The 18,381-nt window shown below is 40.0% G+C and overlaps 2 protein-coding genes across 5 annotated transcripts in view; both read left to right on the top strand.

Moving 5' to 3' along the window:
* The window catches only part of col9a1c (collagen, type IX, alpha 1c), a 32,748-nt gene extending 26,207 nt beyond the window's left edge, over positions 1–6,541 (top strand). For all 3 annotated transcript variants that reach the window (XM_039681512.2, XM_039681513.2, XM_039681511.2), the window contains 11 exons: positions 408–461; positions 607–660; positions 1,032–1,103; positions 1,192–1,227; positions 1,309–1,353; positions 1,452–1,484; positions 1,791–1,937; positions 2,053–2,107; positions 2,923–3,117; positions 5,685–5,762; positions 5,899–6,541. In XM_039681512.2, coding sequence (XP_039537446.2) covers positions 408–461; positions 607–660; positions 1,032–1,103; positions 1,192–1,227; positions 1,309–1,353; positions 1,452–1,484; positions 1,791–1,937; positions 2,053–2,107; positions 2,923–3,117; positions 5,685–5,762; positions 5,899–6,098 — 969 coding nt within the window. In that variant the 3' untranslated portion in view covers positions 6,099–6,541. The remainder of the gene's footprint in view (positions 1–407; positions 462–606; positions 661–1,031; positions 1,104–1,191; positions 1,228–1,308; positions 1,354–1,451; positions 1,485–1,790; positions 1,938–2,052; positions 2,108–2,922; positions 3,118–5,684; positions 5,763–5,898) is intronic.
* Positions 6,542–10,981: 4,440 nt separating this feature from the next.
* On the top strand, positions 10,982–12,495 carry LOC148970869 (uncharacterized). Of its 2 annotated transcripts, XM_089122980.1 has the most exons (5): positions 10,982–11,508; positions 11,609–11,670; positions 11,756–11,832; positions 11,935–12,053; positions 12,173–12,495. In XM_089122980.1, the coding sequence occupies exons 1-5, from the start codon at positions 11,311–11,313 to the stop codon at positions 12,260–12,262; spliced, it is 546 nt and encodes a 181-aa protein (XP_088979106.1). In that variant the 5' UTR covers positions 10,982–11,310; the 3' UTR covers positions 12,263–12,495. The 2 variants fall into 2 exon arrangements, with proteins under 2 accessions (XP_088979106.1, XP_088979107.1); XM_089122981.1 differs by lacking the exon at positions 11,935–12,053.
* The last annotated feature ends 5,886 nt before the right edge of the window (positions 12,496–18,381 follow it).

Raw genomic sequence — 18,381 nt, 5'->3', positions numbered from 1 at the left:
TATTATGGGTTTTTTTTTTTTTGCACTTGTATGCATTAGGGCTGTGAAACGATTAATCACATCCAAAATAAAAGTTTGTGTTTACATAATATATGTGTGTAGTGTGTATAATTATTTTGTATATATGAATACACACATATGCATGTATATATTTAAGAAAATTGTGTTATTAATATATAAAATATTTATATTTATGTATAATATTAATTTTGCATAAATATATATGCATGCAAATATTTCTTAAATGTATACATGCATGTGTGTGTATTTATATTATATACAAAATAATTATACACAATGTAAACACAACCTTTATTTTGGATGCGATTAATCACGATTAATCGTTTCACAGCCCTATTATGCATGTTTTTTTAATGATTTATAATCATGTTCATGTTATATTTTAGGGAGCAGATGGACCAGCAGGAGAAGATGGAACTCCGGGAGCCAAAGGATCCACTGTAATAAAAACACAATTCAGAAATATATACAAACATCTTCTTTTTTTTTGTTGTTGCTTTGATGCACACCATTCTGTCCGGAGATTACAATTCATGTTCAATTTGTTGAAAAAATGAATCCAATTAATCAACTTTTCCTCTTCAGGGTGAAACGGGAAAACAGGGTCCACTCGGCGCAATGGGCCCGCAAGGAATCCAGGTGGGTTGGACACAGGCATTAATATCCATAATCAAACCAACGGGTTTGTGTTCTAATATGCATACTTATTCTATGCAGTAAACCTATGTACTTTGCTGGAGATGGCAAACACTGTACATGTGAGCAAATTTTATGTTAGTGTGCAAAAAAAAAAGAAAAGTGTATTAATAGATACTAACCTTTGTTGCAAATGTTTGGATGTAAAACATGCCATCCTGCAAAAACTCATTTCTGGATGAAAACCCCCACCCTCAATTAGTATAGTTAATTACAGTATATGTGTGACTGCTAATAAAAGGCAATTATTAGGTGAAGCAATTATACATTGTTATTCATACAGAATTTCATTATTATTTCGACTACTTCCGCAGGGAGAGAAAGGTGACCAAGGAGTCATGGGTCCCCGTGGAATTAAGGGTCACACGGGTCATAAAGGAGACCAGGTGTGGTCATTGTTTATTTTAATAATCACAACAGAGCAGACATTATTGTCCACTGTGTGCGATCATGTGATTATTTCTGTTCTTTCAGGGTCCAATGGGTCCCGTCGGTCCCAAAGGAAGTGAGGTAAATGAAACACCGGCTGCTTCCTGCACATGAATACTGTGTAATTTTACACTAATATCTTTCTCTCTCTTCGTTTTACAGGGAGATCCAGGTGTTTCGGGAGAGCCAGGCGTGAAGGGTGATCAGGTTCGCCATTTTTATAGCAGCATACCCAGTCACACCCTTTAATTATGGTATTCCAGTGTGTGTACAGTAGTGTGATGGTTTTTAATAATGGTTTACAGGGGCCTCCGGGCATTACTGGAATCAAGGGAGAGGTAAGCGTGCCACTTAAACATTCATTCAAGGCGTATTGTAGAAAAAACAAACAGATTTAATTTTCAAATCTAAATATTTTTATATTAAATAAACCAATAATATAAAATTAAGGATAGAATAATATTTTTTATATCATTAATATATAATTATTTATAATAGTATATTTTAAACTAGAGCTGTGAGTGTATATGTAAATATGTAGAATAAAAAAAATAAACTTACTGTAACACTTTTCCTTCAGGAAATCCAAATGATTGCTTTTGTTGGATGTTTGTTTTATCTTCTCATTCTTTGTTTTATCTAAGCGTGGAGAGAAAGGCCAGAGAGGAGCTACAGGAGCTGATGGGCGTCCAGGACAGCCAGGCCATGAGGGTCTGGCGGGACCCCAGGGAGCCAGAGGTCTGGAGGGGGAACGAGGCCTAACAGGAGCCCCTGGTCCCAGAGGTCTACCTGTCAGTACATTGCTTTATGTTCACTTTCATCCTTGACTGGACAGTGCGTTGCTTCTTTAGAAATGCTTTCTGTGCAGTTGCTGCTGATGTTGTTGTAAAAATGTGTTTTTAAAAGGGGCCCAAGACGAATGACGAGAAGATCCGTGAGATTTGTTCAGCTGTCGTTGAAGGTACGACATCTTTATTAGTTATTAAAGTCACCATGAAATTGAAAATTGAGGTTTTTTTTTTTTATGGAATATAGCAGTATTGTACACCATCATCATTCTCTTCTCTGATGTCGTGTTCACTGGCACGAGGGCGGGGCAACCTGTCAGTCACATGAGATCAACCAATAGCAAACCACATCTCTCCAAACAATTACTGACAGACAAAAACAATTCCCACCCGACATTTTTTCTTGTTGGAGAAGCTGTTTCAGGGGCTGTTTACACGACAATGTTTTCAACTAAAAATAGAAATCTTTTTGGTGGCCTGAAAACACAAACTTTAAAAAACAGGTTTCAAAGTGCACATTTTTGAAAACGATACTGTTATTGTCTGTATAAACTACAAAAACGTGAATTTGTGAAAACGGTGACGTAATGCGCATGCTTATAGGGTTATAGTGTTGCTTTGCAAACTACATGGCCAATACAGTATTTTCAGTCATTTTTGCAGATCTGTGTGAACGGGGATAGTTTCTCTACACGAAAAATGCACAGGAAAAACTTTTCCATTTTTAGTAAATCGTTGTCGTATAAACGCACTCTCATCACCTCACGGATGCCCAATTCAGTTCCTGAACATTTATCTTCGTGCTCCAACCCCGATCAAACACATCTGAACTTCACCTTCAGGAGCACTTGATAATTAGACAGGTGTGTTGGAGGTAGATAGAGGTAGGTAGATCTCCAGGAACAGGATTGGGCACCCCTGACCTACATCAATTGTATAATTCTTTATAAATGGCAACTTAACTGTAACATTGTAATGTACCAAACAGAACATTTAGATGCCTACAAGAAGGAACTAGCCAAAAAACCTCTGGCCATTGGAGCCCCTGGAAGTCCAGGACTCACGGGACCAGCTGGACCACCGGGACCACCAGGTCCTGCTGGAGAAGCCGGACCCAGAGGGATGATGGGCCACAAGGGGCCTCAAGGATACTACGGACTTCCTGGAAAACCAGGAGTCAAAGGTACAATTGATTTTACTCGCTTCTTATGATATTTCCAAACCATGTATTACTGTTTCAAATAGTGCTCTGCTGTCAGCTGAATTAAAGCTCTCGAGGGTGCAGTGAGCCTTTGATTCAAGCATCTTTTATTTCTTTTTATTGAATAAAAATTCTTAAGACTAAACGCTCTTGATATTTCGTTAAGCTTCAGCTGCATCAAGCCAATTATATTTACCTTATAAAAAAATCATTAAAGATATTACAGCATGAATACCATTTTTATTAGGCGTGCAACGGATCACTTAACTCACGGTTCTGATTATATTACCGTTTTTAAGTCACAAATCGGATCATTTTTCGGCTCAGAAAAAAATGTTGATGGGGGGTAATGTAACTTTGCTTTTCATTTATTACTTAACGCCCACTTTAAGTGCTTCGATACCACAGCAAAAATCTAGCTTTAATAATGAAACATTCTTAAAGACAAGTGAACAGTCAGTAATATTGTGTTATCAATATATAAAATAGTTATATTTATATATCATATCAATTATATATATATATACACTAGGGCTGTCAAACAATTAATCGCGATCCAAAATAAAAGTTTGTGTTTACAAAATATATGTGGGTGCACTGTCTATAATTATTTTATATATATATATATATATATATACACACACACATGCTTGTATATATGTAAGAAATATGTTCATGTATATACTGTATATAGATTTATGTATAATTTATATTATATAGAAATATAAATATTTTATATATAAATAATATAATAATATATTTTTTCCTTAAATATACATGCATGTGTGTGTATTTATATATACAAAATAATTAAACACACTACTCACACATATATTATGTGTAAACAAACTTTTATTTTGGAAGCTATTAATCACGATTAATCATTGCCCATCCCTACAGTATTCTGGTACAAAAATCTTACCATTAAATGTAAAATAACACTAGTGTTCACTGTATGAATTAAGTATAGATTAATCTTTGTTAAAGATGTGTTTTGTTGTTTGATTAACATTAATGACACACACACAGCAGATTTGTACAGGCTGCTGTCACTTTAAGACCTAATGAATGGATCTAATATAATGATGCACATCTGATTTCTTTCTCAACTGTTTAAGTTTATGGGGATACTTGCCAAGATACTTATACTTGATACTTGCAGGTATTTTAACATCATTTTGTATGTGAGTCTGGAGACGTGAAAGAGGAATCAATTCGGTGTTTGTGCGCGATCTGAAACGTGCCTCTCTGTGTGTGTGTGTGTGAAGTGTAAAGTCCAGGGGTCAGAAAGTAAAAGTCCTGCCATTGTTTACTCCACCCATGAACTTAGCCAGCTGATTTCACTAATTAGTTCTTCCATCTCCTGGCTGAAAAACTGTGCTAATTAGCAAATCCAGGCGATTGGAACAAAATACAAAAAATCTTTCGCCTCTTCTTGCGCTTGAATGGTTTAAAATTGCTTGAAAAGCAGATTTTGGTCAATCAAGGGTTAACAGCCTCCAGAATGTGAAGCGTTGCAGTTGTTTTGAGGCCGTTGTACAGTGTGTGCTGTCTGCGCTAATTGCCAGCGAGCCGAGGAGGAATGCTACGCTTGCTAATGAGACAGAGATTGAGAAGCAATAACAGGATGATTAGAAAAGCCCCCTACTGCATCTCAATCTTCCTCTTATTTCAGCAGAACCTCAGAGGATATCAACATGATTACTGAAGATTATTAATGCATCTCCTGAGGAAAATGTTCTAGCATTCTGTGAACAAATGATGCCTAGCAGGGATTTTTGACAGTATAAATGTCAGAAGTCTCACAGAGGTTCCTGTCGAAGAGCTTAAAATAGATGAAATGATCGAATATTCCCGATTCGCTAATGTAAGCGCTATTAAAACTACACTATTACCTCCCATACGACGTCGGTATAAGCAGTACTAGTCTATGTACATGTTCTAACGGGCATTTGACAAATTATTAATTCATTTCAACATTTCAATTTGAAATTTTGTATATTAGCATTTTACAGACTATCACTTTTTTTCTTTGAAAGAAATGTATTTTATTCAGCAATGATGCATAAAATTGATCAAAAGTCTAGTACTAGAAATAGTACTATTCATCTAAGAATCCTGAATGAATGTGCCAGTTTCAACAAAAATATGAAACCATTTTGGAAACATTGATAATCAGAAATGTTTCTTGAGCAGCAAATCGGATCATGTGACACTGAAGACTGGAGTAATGATTTGGTCACAGGAATAAAGTGCATTTTATTATATATTCAAATAGAAAACATTGACTTTGAATTCTTATAATATTTCACATTATTAAATTATCCTAAACTTTGAATTGTTAGTGTAACTACCATGTAAATACATGGTTGTATAAAGTTTTATATCAAACTATCATATTATCTGATTCTAGTTATGATTATCTGACCCTTTAAAAAAAAAAAAAAGAAGCAATTTGAATATTGAATTGCATATTAATTGTACTACATAAATGTCTAAAGTGATCGATTTTATCATGTAATGCTTTTTATGTCAATGCATTTGTGTAGGTGATGCAGGACAAAAAGGTGACAAGGGAGATAATGGCATTGGAATTCCAGGAATCAATGGAGAACCCGGACCTCAAGGTACGAAATCCTAAACCTCAACCATTCCATTTCAGACCGGAACAAACTGTTAATATTTCTAGATACGGATTGGATATTGAGACTGTAGTCACATTTTCAAAAGCCTTCCTTATCAAGTCTGATTTCATTACTGCAGGACCAGCTGGCAAGCCTGGCATCGGCAAAGACGGGGCAGACGGTGCCAGAGGAGAGGCCGGTGTGCCCGGGACCCCAGGAACCCCTGGAGCCAGAGGAACCCCGGGTCCTCCTGGGCTTTGTGATCCTTCAAGCTGCTACAGGCCTCAACCTCTTTACCTGGTTGGCGGGAAGAAGTCCGTCAACATCAAGGGTCCATGAACAGAAACATAGAAACCTTCTAGAAACCTTCATCAAGAGTACAGATGCAGTCCATTTCCGAGAGACTTCACAAACATGACAGTTGAGTAGAGACATACAGATGAAGCTCCTGATGGTAGTTCCAGTTCACATGGTTTATTGGTGTACCTTGTACATAACCTAGAGGAAAATGTTCGTTCTTTCAGATTGTTTACAGTAAATTGCAGATAAATTAATTAATTGGAAATCGTTGTTTCAGTTCGAAATATCAATGGTGAAGTAATTTTTTTGGACCTCTACATGCCATACGATTGCATTTCTGCGTGTATTTTCTTAAATATTTCTCATAAAATGTGATTGCAAAGACCAATGTTAGACATGGTGCCAGACATTAAGCTACGCCAACAGAACGACAGTGATCCAGCGACAGGGCAGCTTGAAATAAAAGCTTTTCACCACCATGCTACAGTTTATTTTTCATGAAAAGCTTTTATAAGTGCTTTCTGGATAAGATCCCATTCACTTTAAAATAATTAGTCACAGAAAATGTATTTCTCAAAAGAGAACTGTACTTTCAGATGGACTTTAAGTATTTATATATAGCAGAGCTCCAATAACCAGACCTAGCCTCAGAATATCTAATTTGGTTGTTATTATTATTATTATTTATGGCATTGGCCTTAAAGTGATAGTTCAGTATAATTCACAATATCCTTTTAAAGGGTTAGTTCTGTCAAAAATGAAAATTGTCATCATTTAATCACCATCATGTCTTTTAAAACCCGTAAGACTTTAGTTCATCTTTAAAACATAAATGAAGATGAATTCTGAGAGATTTTTGTCCCTCCAATGAGAGTCTGTGCAACTCCCACTTTGACGCTTCAAAACCTTTGTATAGAAATCGTATCTGAAGAGACACGATCTCTTTATATGCAGAACCGATTTAACTTTTGATGATTTTATTCACATATAATCGGAACACATCAGATATAGTAATGCTCAAGCATTCTTGCTTGAAGTGCGAGAACGAATGCGGTTTGATGTTTATAGATAAAGCAATTGAATCAATTCAGAATAATTATGCGCTCGATTCATATGGATTATCATGAAAATATCAAAAAGGGTAGTTGCACGGACTGTCAATGGAGGGACAGAAACCTCTCAGAATTCATTAAAAAGATCTTCATTTCTGTTTCAAAGATGAACAAAAGTCTTACGTGTTCGGAGCGGCATGCGGGTGAGTAAATTACCTTTTTTTTTCGTTTTTGGTTGAACTATCCCTTTAAAAGGAGTAGTTCACTTTTAAAAGAAACTTTTGCTGATAATTTACTCACTCAAGATGTCCATGTCTTTCTTTCTTCAGTCGAAAAGAAATTTTTGATGAAAACATTCCAGGATTTTTCTCCATATAATGGACTTCAATGGGAACCAAACAGTTCAAGGTCCAAATGAGAGTTTCAGTGCAGCTTCAAAGGGCTTTAAACGACACCAGACGATGAATAAGGGTCTTATCTAGCGAAACGATCGGTCATTTAAAAAATAAATAACAACTTTAAAGGTATAGTTCAACCACAAATTATATTTGTCATCACTTACTCACTCTCATGTTGTTCCAAACCTGTATGAGTTTCATACCATTTTTATTCTGCTGAACAAGAATGTCGGTAACAAAACAGTTGACAGTAGCCATTGACTTCCATAGTATTTTGTTTTCCTATATATTTTCCAAATAACTATATGATATTATTGTACTATAATATTATCATTATGAGCAACTATTTTGAAAATTACAATAATATTTAGCAGTAATGTATCAATATTGATATTACAGTACAATGCCGTATAATTGATCACAGCAGAAGCAGACCAAATTATGAAATACGGTAAAAATACAATAAAGTACTTTTTTGTAGTTTGCATTAATGATCTTGTGCACTGTAAAGTGAATTACACTAGTTAGTCCAAACTGGGGGTTTGTGGACAAAAGCCCATATTAATAAGCATAATGGCCCAGAGGGATCGTAGGAGTTCGTGGGATGCCCACTCTCCTATAGACTTGGTGGGGAGTGGGCCTTTTAGGACTATAAATATCTCTGTTTATAAAGGCAGAAATGCTACGTGGTGTTAGGCGTTAACAGTTTAAGGACCCAGAACCAGACATGAAGAATGAAGACCCGGAGTCAGAATTATAAAAAATTAAAGAAAAGTTTACTGAACATAGTTTGCAGTTTCATCAGCAGAAGTCAGCTTCAAGACTCACACAGGAGTTCGTAGGCCGCCTCCCTTACAGTTACAAAGATCACAGCAGTTATACCATTTCCAAGGTCTAAGCTACGTCATTGCTTACACGTTGAATGATTCTCGTTGGCTGAGAAATAGATAAACACAGTAATTTTCCACACATACAGTATACTGATAGACGGAAGCATATCTCCATCGATGATGCATCTGACACTTAGAGGCATGTCATGAACTTCCAGGTCACAGATTGTCCAGAACATGTCCAGAACAACAACTCAGTCATTCTCAAATAATGGCAGGGGTTCCTTAACCTGCAACTGGAGTAAGACTTTAACAAAGAAATGGTGCCTTAAACTATTGGCTTCAATTACCCCTTTATGTTTTAACACTCAAACACAAACCAAATCCCTATTTCCCTATTATTTTCACTGTTACTGCGTTCACATAGGACACTAGCAAATAAGAGCTCCCATCAAGGCTAAAGAGAGTCTGAGCTGCTTATTATCAGTTAAGTATACCAAAACATAATGGAAAAACATTCACTCGTTTGGGAGAAAAACAGATAACATTTGCTCCCCACAAAGGAAATACAATAGAAAAAATTACATTTTAATACAACAATTAAAGTTCAATATATCAATGCTCAATATAGCTTGACCATCGGTACAGAGAAGTATCATATGTGTTGGACATATGTGTTCATGACGCCTTTAGGATCCATAAACCTTTCTCCTGATACCAGAGAAAGAGACAAATGGCCTTGTGCACCTAAAAGAAGCTGGTGACTTACATCAGCATGCATTTAAGAATATGATTTCACAAGCAAAAGCACAATAAATGATTAAGTAATAATAAATATACTTAGTTATTGATTTCATAAAAGAAATACATAAGCATTCAAAAGGATATATATATATGCTGAAGAGGCAAGGGATTTTGACCAACCCCTTCAGTGGGATCTCAATATCAATATCCCTTCAGTGGGATCTCAATAACTTATTTTTTCTTACAAAAAAAAAAAACGACATGGGTACCACTGAGTTTCTCTAATCTTCTTGAAACTCTGGATTCTGATAGAGGGCCATGGGACTTAGACCTGAGTGCAAAAATGGAGGCTCTAGACCCTTCCAGAGCTGAGATATTGCGATATTTATAATGGCATAAATGCTACGTGGGATCTCAATATCTCAGCTCTGGAAGGGTCTCGAGCTTCCATTTTTGCACTCAGGTCTAAGTCGCATGGCCCTCTATCAGAATCCAGAGTTTCAAAAAGATCAGAGAACCTCAAAATTTCGACCCGAAAAAAACTGTCGTTTTTTTTTTTCGGGTCGAAATTTTGAATTTTGATATCTCAGCTCTGGAAGGGTCTAGAGCCTCCATTTTTGCACTCAGATCAAAGTCTCACAGCCCTCTATCATAATGCAGAGTTTTGAGAAGATTGGAGAAACTTAATTTTTTGCCCAAAAATGAAAAAAAAACAAAAGGGGGTAACACTGTCGTTTTTTTTTTTCAGGTCGAAATTTTGAATTTTGATATCTCAGCTCTGGAAGGGTCTAGAGCCTCCATTTTTGCACTCAGGTCAAAGTCTCACAGCCCTCTATCATAATGCAGAGTTTTGAGAAAATTGGAGAAACTTAATTTTTTGCCCAAAAATGAAAAAAAACAAAAGGGGTAACACTGTCGTTTTTTTTTTTTCAGGTCGAAATTTTGAATTTTGATATCTCAGCTCTGGAAGGGTCTAGAGCCTCCATTTTTGCACTCAGGTCAAAGTCTCACAGCCCTCTATCATAATCCGGACTTTTGAGAAGATTGGACAAACTTAATTTTTCGCCCGAAAATGAAAAAAAACAAAAGGGGTAACACTGTCGTTTTTTTTTTCGGGTCGAAATTTTGAATTTTGATATCTCAGCTCTGGAAGGGTCTAGAGCCTCCATTTTTGCACTCAGGTCAAAGTCTCACAGCCCTCTATCATAATCCAGAGTTTTGAGAAGATTGGAGAAACTTAATTTTTCGCCCGAAAATGAAAAAAAACAAAAGGGGTAACACTGTCGGTTTTTTTTTTTCGGGTCGAAATTTTGAATTTTGATACCTCAGCTCTGGAAGGGTCTAGAGCCTACATTTTTGCACTCAGATCAAAGTCTCACAGCCCTCTATCATAATGCAGAGTTTTGAGAAGATTGGAGAAACTTAATTTTTTGCCCAAAAATGAAAAAAAACAAAAGGGGTAACACTGTCGTTTTTTTTTCAGGTCGAAATTTTGAAGTTTGATATCTCAGCTCTGGAAGGGTCTAGAGCCTCCATTTTTGCACTCAGATCAAAGTCTCACAGCCCTCTATCATAATGCAGAGTTTTGAGAAGATTGGAGAAACTTTTAATTTTTTGCCCAAAAATGAAAAAAAAAACAAAAGGGGTAACACTATCGGTTTTTTTTTCAGGTCGAAATTTTGAATTTTGATATCTCAGCTCTGGAAGGGTCTAGAGCCTCCATTTTTGCACTCAGGTCAAAGTCTCACAGCCCTCTATCATAATCCAGAGTTTTGAGAAGATTGGAGAAACTTAATTTTTCGCCCGAAAATGAAAAAACAAACAAAAGGGGTAACACTGTCGTTTTTTTTTCGGGTCGAAATTTTGAATTTTGATATCTCAGCTCTGGAAGGGTCTACACTGCGTCAAAAGGTGTGTATACGGGAGAATTCGGACAATGAAAACGCCCGCGAAATGTGCTGTTTGGCAGGGATCTTTGGAACTTTGTTATGCGTACCTGTAAATGCCTGTAAAGGCCCGGAAACAGGAACTTGTCTGACCACATGCTGTTAGTTGATGGCTTGGCTTTTTAAATGCTAATTTGTTTTGGGACTGGCTCAAGTTTGCCCCTATTCCCCTGCCCCCCTCATTAGTATTCAGGAAAGGTGATAGGCTTTACATTGTGTCAATCTTCAACAAGTGTTACGGAGAGCAGAGTGGAGATGTTACTCCTTTACATAGGGACAATATGGCTATTAAATCTCTGAGTCCGAACGAAAACAGACTGGTGTATATGGCAAATGAAAGTTTGAAGAGGATATTTGAAAAGCTGGAGATGATGGACATGAGGTTGGATAAGATGGAGGCTGACATCAATGAGCTCAAAGAGGCAAAAGAGGAGCCTCCTTCAAAGAAATTAAAGAGAGCTGGGAATAATTCTGTTGAGGTAAGTTATTTTCTGACCATCACAATGTCTGCTTAACTTTGTGTGCTTTATTTATAAATCTATTCGAATTGAGCCCTCATACTATGTTGGATTTTTACAGGAAGCTGTATGGAGATTGCACAATGGGGAAAACAACATACACAAATATGACGCACAGGCAAGGTATATCTTTAAAACTATGCTTTCATAACAGTCTTTTCTTCTAAATTATATTTTTAATCAAGCTTCTTTAATTACTGCTTCACAGTCTATCCTCCCCCCACAACCTCGAGGTCATAATCTTTTTAATGGCTGTACCGGACGTAGATCCTGCTGTTGTTAAAGGTAAGTCACAAGAGAATGTACCAAGGCTACAACTTTTTAACTGTATAGATTAGTTAGTTACAAATAAACATATTCTCCCCCTCTCTATCTCCATCTCTCTAGCATCCTGCAAGACATATTTTGAAACTGTTAGAAGGGGTTACAGGATGGCCCAAGATGAGAACAAAGACAAGATGGAGGACAGCAGGATCATTATGCTCATGAGACAAAGAAAAAGAAGAGTGTATTTTATATAAATACATATAAATCTGAGTAAAACCCTCAGCCTGGGAGAGGCTCCCATCCCAACACATTTGATATTTTCAGTGGTTTAATTACTTTTTTCCCTCCCATTTTGCAGCTACTGAGCTGCAGGACTGGGGTTCCCCAGACAGAGGAAGATGCAGCTATCTGGAAGACTGCAAAAGTTGACCACATGTCTGAAGAGTAGGATGCCATATTGGATGGAAAGTCGGTGTGGGTTGTTCGGGTTATTATATTGTTTTACATATATTATACACAGGCCTTATATATTATATGGGGTTATTTATTGTGTGACTAATAGTAAAATGTATTCTGTGCTAATGTTTTTTTTTTTTTATAGAGTTTTGACTGTGTGTATATAAATATATATGCCATGTGCCCAGTGTCATTTACAAATAATAAAATAACAAACTCAACTTTGTCTATCTGATTGTCTTGACATTATAACCATGAACACCAATGACAATGAATATTAATAATGAGTAATAATAAACCCAAATGAGGCCATAAACTGGACCAATAGTGTGGGGGTTTAGAGGAGGGACAAAGCATTGAGCACCCAATCCTATGTAAGATCTCTGACCAATTGAAGGAGGCCACTGCCTTGTGTCCCAAAGGTGTGAAATGCTAATGTTCCCTTGCATTGACCCCGACCTGGGGATTATTCACCATGGTAACTGATGGCCCTAGTGGCTCCCTGCTGTGCCCCAAACTTGGTACATATCCAGGAGTTTTCGGGATTGTGTGACGGGACAGCAAACTCCCGTATACACACGTTTATTTGTGGAGTACACAGGAGTACTCAGGAGTTTTACATGCCCGAATACAGCTCTTTTCACGCAGTGCTAGAGCCTCCATTTTTGCACTCAGGTCAAAGTCTCACAGCCCTCTATCATAATCCAGAGTTTTGAGAAGATTGGAGAAACTTAATTTTTCGCCCGAAAATGAAAAAAAACAAAAGGGGTAACACTGTCGTTTTTTTTTTCGGGTCGAAATTTTGAATTTTGATATCTCAGCTTTGGAAGGGTCTAGAGCCTCCATTTTTGCACTCAGATCAAAGTCTCACAGCCCTCTATCATAATGCAGAGTTTTGAGAAGATTGGAGAAACTTAATTTTTCGCCCGAAAATGAAAAAAAAACAAAAGGGGTAACACTGTCGTTTTTTTTTTCAGGTCGAAATTTTGAATTTTGATATCTCAGCTTTGGAAGGGTCTAGAGCCTCCATTTTTGCACTCAGGTCAAAGTCTCACAGCCCTCTATCATAATCCAGAGTTTTGAGAAGATTGGAGAAACTTAATTTTTCACCCAAAAATGAAAAAAAACAAAAGGGGTAACACTGTCGTTTTTTTTTCGGGTCGAAATTTTGAATTTTGATATCTCAGCTCTGGAAGGGTCTAGAGCCTCCATTTTTGCACTCAGATCAAAGTCTCACAGCCCTCTATCATAATGCAGAGTTTTGAGAAGATTGGAGAAACTTAATTTTTCGCCCGAAAATGAAAAAAAACAAAAGGGGTAACACTGTCGTTTTTTTTTCAGGTCGAAATTTTGAATTTTGATATCTCAGCTTTGGAAGGGTCTAGAGCCTCCATTTTTGCACTCAGGTCAAAGTCTCACAGCCCTCTATCATAATGCAGAGTTTTGAGAAGATTGGAGGAACTTAATTTTTTGCCCAAAAATGAAAAAAAACAAAAGGGGTAACACTGTCGTTTTTTTTTTCGGGTCGAAATTTTGAATTTTGACATCTCAGCTCTGGAAGGGTCTAGAGCCTCCATTTTTGCACTCAGGTCAAAGTCTCACAGCCCTCTGTCATAATCCAGAGTTTTGAGAAGATTGGAGAAACTTAATTTTTTGCCCAAAAATGAAAAAAAACAAAAGGGGTAACACTGTCGTTTTTTTTTCAGGTCGAAATTTTGAATTTTGATATCTCAGCTCTGGAAGGGTCTAGAGCCTCCATTTTTGCACTCAGATCAAAGTCTCACAGCCCTCTATCATAATGCAGAGTTTTGAGAAGATTGGAGGAACTTAATTTTTTGCCCAAAAATGAAAAAAAACAAAAGGGGTAACACTGTCGTTTTTTTTTTCGGGTCGAAATTTTGAATTTTGATATCTCAGCTCTGGAAGGGTCTAGAGCCTCCATTTTTGCACTCAGGTCAAAGTCTCACAGCCCTCTATCATAATCCAGAGTTTTGAGAAGATTGGAGAAACTTAATTTTTCGCCCAAAAATGAAAAAAAAACAAAAGGGGTAACACTGTCGTTTTTTTTTCGGGTCGAAATTTTGAATTTTGATATCTCAGCTCTGGAAGGGTCTAGAGCCTCCATTTTTGCACTCAGATCAAAGTCTCACAGCCCTCTATCATAATGCAGAGTTTTGAGAAGATTGGAGATACTCAATTTTTTGCCCAAAAATGAAAAAAAACAAAAGGGGTAACACTGTTGTTTTTTTTTTCGGGTCGAAATTTTGAATTTTGATATCTCAGCTCTGGAAGGGTCTAGAGCCTCCATTTTTGCACTCAGGTCAAAGTCTCACAGCCCTCTATCATAATCCAGAGTTTTGAGAAGATTGGAGAAACTTAATTTTTCGCCCAAAAATGAAAAAAAACAAAAGGGGTAACACTGTCGTTTTTTTTTTGGGTCGAAATTTTGAATTTTGATATCTCAGCTCTGGAAGGGTCTAGAGCCTCCATTTTTGCACTCAGGTCAAAGTCTCACAGCCCTCTATCATAATCCAGAGTTTTGAGAAGATTGGAGAAACTTAATTTTTTGCCCAAAAATGAAAAAAAACAAAAGGGGTAACACTGTCGTTTTTTTTTCAGGTCGAAATTTTGAATTTTGATATCTCAGCTCTGGAAGGGTCTAGAGCCTCCATTTTTGCACTCAGGTCAAAGTCTCACAGCCCTCTATCATAATCCAGAGTTTTGAGAAGATTGGAGAAACTTAATTTTTCGCCCAAAAACAAAAAAAAAACAAAAGGGGTAACACTGTCGTTTTTTTTTTCGGGTCGAAATTTTGAATTTTGACATCTCAGCTCTGGAAGGGTCTAGAGCCTCCATTTTTGCACTCAGGTCAAAGTCTCACAGCCCTCTGTCATAATCCAGAGTTTTGAGAAGATTGGAGAAACTTAATTTTTTGCCCAAAAATGAAAAAAAACAAAAGGGGTAACACTGTCGTTTTTTTTTCAGGTCGAAATTTTGAATTTTGATATCTCAGCTCTGGAAGGGTCTAGAGCCTCCATTTTTGCACTCAGATCAAAGTCTCACAGCCCTCTATCATAATGCAGAGTTTTGAGAAGATTGGAGGAACTTAATTTTTTGCCCAAAAATGAAAAAAAACAAAAGGGGTAACACTGTCGTTTTTTTTTTCGGGTCGAAATTTTGAATTTTGATATCTCAGCTCTGGAAGGGTCTAGAGCCTCCATTTTTGCACTCAGGTCAAAGTCTCACAGCCCTCTATCATAATCCAGAGTTTTGAGAAGATTGGAGAAACTTAATTTTTCGCCCAAAAATGAAAAAAAAACAAAAGGGGTAACACTGTCGTTTTTTTTTCGGGTCGAAATTTTGAATTTTGATATCTCAGCTCTGGAAGGGTCTAGAGCCTCCATTTTTGCACTCAGATCAAAGTCTCACAGCCCTCTATCATAATGCAGAGTTTTGAGAAGATTGGAGAAACTTAATTTTTTGCCCAAAAATGAAAAAAAACAAAAGGGGTAACACTGTTGTTGTTTTTTTCGGGTCGAAATTTTGAATTTTGATATCTCAGCTCTGGAAGGGTCTAGAGCCTCCATTTTTGCACTCAGGTCAAAGTCTCACAGCCCTCTATCATAATCCAGAGTTCCCTATCGTAGTCACTTCGAGTTACGTCAGAAGTGACGGAGATTGGGGGTTTCGCATAGAAAGCCAATCCTCTTCGAGTATTAAAACACGAGCCAATGGCATGCAATGCCTTGGGGCTGCGGAAATTTGCATAGCGTACTCCGCCCTACTCCGTGAGTATAAAAGGAGGAAGTGAACGCAACCGCAGTATGTTTTCGCTTCGGAGCCAAGAGAACCTCTTCACTCCTGAAAGCACTGTTCAAGACTCTTCGAGACGAGCGTCCTCTTCAGTGTTGGTGTGACGGCGGTACCCAGCGAGATTCTGCATCGCCTGCGATCTGAGCAGTGGTCTGCCAGACTTTGCGCTTCTCCCTGGTCGCTTCAGCGCTGAAAGAGTGAATTTCCTCCTCTCATTGAAAGAGCTGCACGCGCACGTCTTTTTAAAGACGGTTCGCCCGTGCTCTTCTGGGTGTGATTGATTTCTGTCGTCATCTGATGGTCACGATCGCTGCTTTGTATGCCTGGGCATTTCAGCATGCAGCAGCAGCGTTCGTGGATGACTCATTTTCCTTCTGTGGGAACATGACCATCTCTACACTGAGGTCGAGACTCAATGATCTCACTTGAGTGAGAGTCCCGGTCCCCCCCGCTCGATCGGTTTCCTCCATAGGGGGCCCGTCGACCCGGGGACCTGGTGATTTTACGGTGATGGTGTGGGACAAAGCCCCGACGATTCCTCGGGCCACACCTCCCGCCTCAGTGCGAGAGCCAGCGAGCGTTAGTTCGATTCAGTCGGTTGCTTCCTCGGTGGCACCGGCTGCTTCGGGCAGCGCTCCAGATGATGATGCGATGTCGATCACAGCATCACTAGGCGGGCTTGACTCCTCGGGAAGTGAGGATGCGGCCGCGTTGCCTCCCTCGGGAGCGTCAGCGCCGCCGTGTCTGATCCCGCGATGATGGCCGTGCTATCTCGGGCGTCCGTGAGCATCGGGTGGGGGTGGAACTCCGCCCCTCCCCGATCTCTCGCGGCTGAATAATTGGTTTTTGGGTAACGCTGCCGCCTTACGGCCACGGCCAACCCCAATTTCCTTTTTTCCCCGAGTTGCATGCGGAACTGACACGCACTAAAAAATAAATAAATAAATAAAAAGTAAATAAATAAATAAAAAAGCGTGCTTAGTTCCCCGCCCTTCCTCCCCTCGGCGATGCGGCTGTCTGTGGGTACGCTGGGGCTCCCCCGGTCAACCGGCGGTTGCTCTCAGATGCCCCTCCAAAGCCTATGGGTTCTCGTCGTCTATGGCGGCGCGATTCTGTAGAGCGGCGGGACAGGCAGCCTCCGCCCTGCATATGATGAGCACCTACAAAGCTAGCTGCTCAGGAATGTGCACGAGGAGGTGACGGACCAAGCGAGCTGCGAGCCTGTCGCCTACCTTGTCCTTAAACGGGTCACGGAGGCGGTCGCTCGCTCCCTTGGTCAGGTGATGCCCACCGCTGTGGTCCAGGAGCATCATAATGTTCGGCGGTGCGGTCCAGGACTTTGCCCAGCACTTCTCGACCGCCTAGGAGCAGACGAAGGCGGTTTCTCTGCCCCGACGGCCAGCTGCTGCCTCCAACCAGCCGTCGGCTCGGACGCCTCCGCCAGCTCGCCGCCGAGGACGCCCCCCTGCGGCTCCCTTCCCTCCCACGCGGCCTCAGCAGCAGCCTTCAGCCGGTTCGCGTCGCGGAGGAGGCCACAGGTAAGCGTCCCAAGAAAAGAGCCCCCCCTCAGGCCGCGTGCCCCGCTAGATGCCAGGCGAAGCGATGTTCCTGAGGCGGGCCGCTCAGTGATAGTGTCATGGTTTTTCTCAGGAGGCGGTGGCAGGGCCCCTCCTTCCCCGGTGGAGGGCCGGTGGAGAATCTTTTGTTCTAGCTAGCTCCCTGAGCTGGTTGAGGAAAAGCTGACACTGTCATTGAGCACACAGACTGGAATGAGCGCGCACGACGTCCAGTGCGTCGCCCCGTTCATTCCTCTCTGTCTCGGAGGGCGCGGAAGGGTGCGTGTGTCGTCCCCGGGCTACGCCAATCCCTTCCCCCTCTGTCGCCAGACCCCCGGCAGAACAGACCCCCGTGGAACGCTCTGCCTTCCCTGGTCTCTTCTGTCGGGGAGCGGGTTTCGACGGTGCATCCGGACGGGGTAACTCCTGCACGCATGCCGGTCGACCCGCCTCGCTGCCCCTCCGGGGGGACGTCTGTGGTTCGCATGACCCCGTTGGCTCACTTCCTGGAAGCCTGGCTAGCGCTTCCCGGGGTTCCCGCTGGGTCATCAGAACGATCGGATTCGGCTACGCGATTCAGTTCGCACGGTCTCTTCCCCGCTTCAGGGGAGTTCGCTCCACGATGGTTGGTGGCAATGCCCCAGTCTTGAGAGCGGAGATTGCGGCCCTGCTGGCGAAGGGTGCAATCGAGACGGTCCCTCCAGCCGAGGTGAGGTCCGGGCTTTACAGCCCCTACTTCATT

This window comes from Pimephales promelas, chromosome 18, assembly GCF_988280905.1.
Source record: "Pimephales promelas chromosome 18, fPimPro1.hap1.1, whole genome shotgun sequence".
Lineage (NCBI taxonomy): Eukaryota > Metazoa > Chordata > Actinopteri > Cypriniformes > Leuciscidae > Pimephales > Pimephales promelas.
Note: the sequence above shows the minus strand (reverse complement) of the source record. Positions and strands in the feature narration are given on the sequence as shown.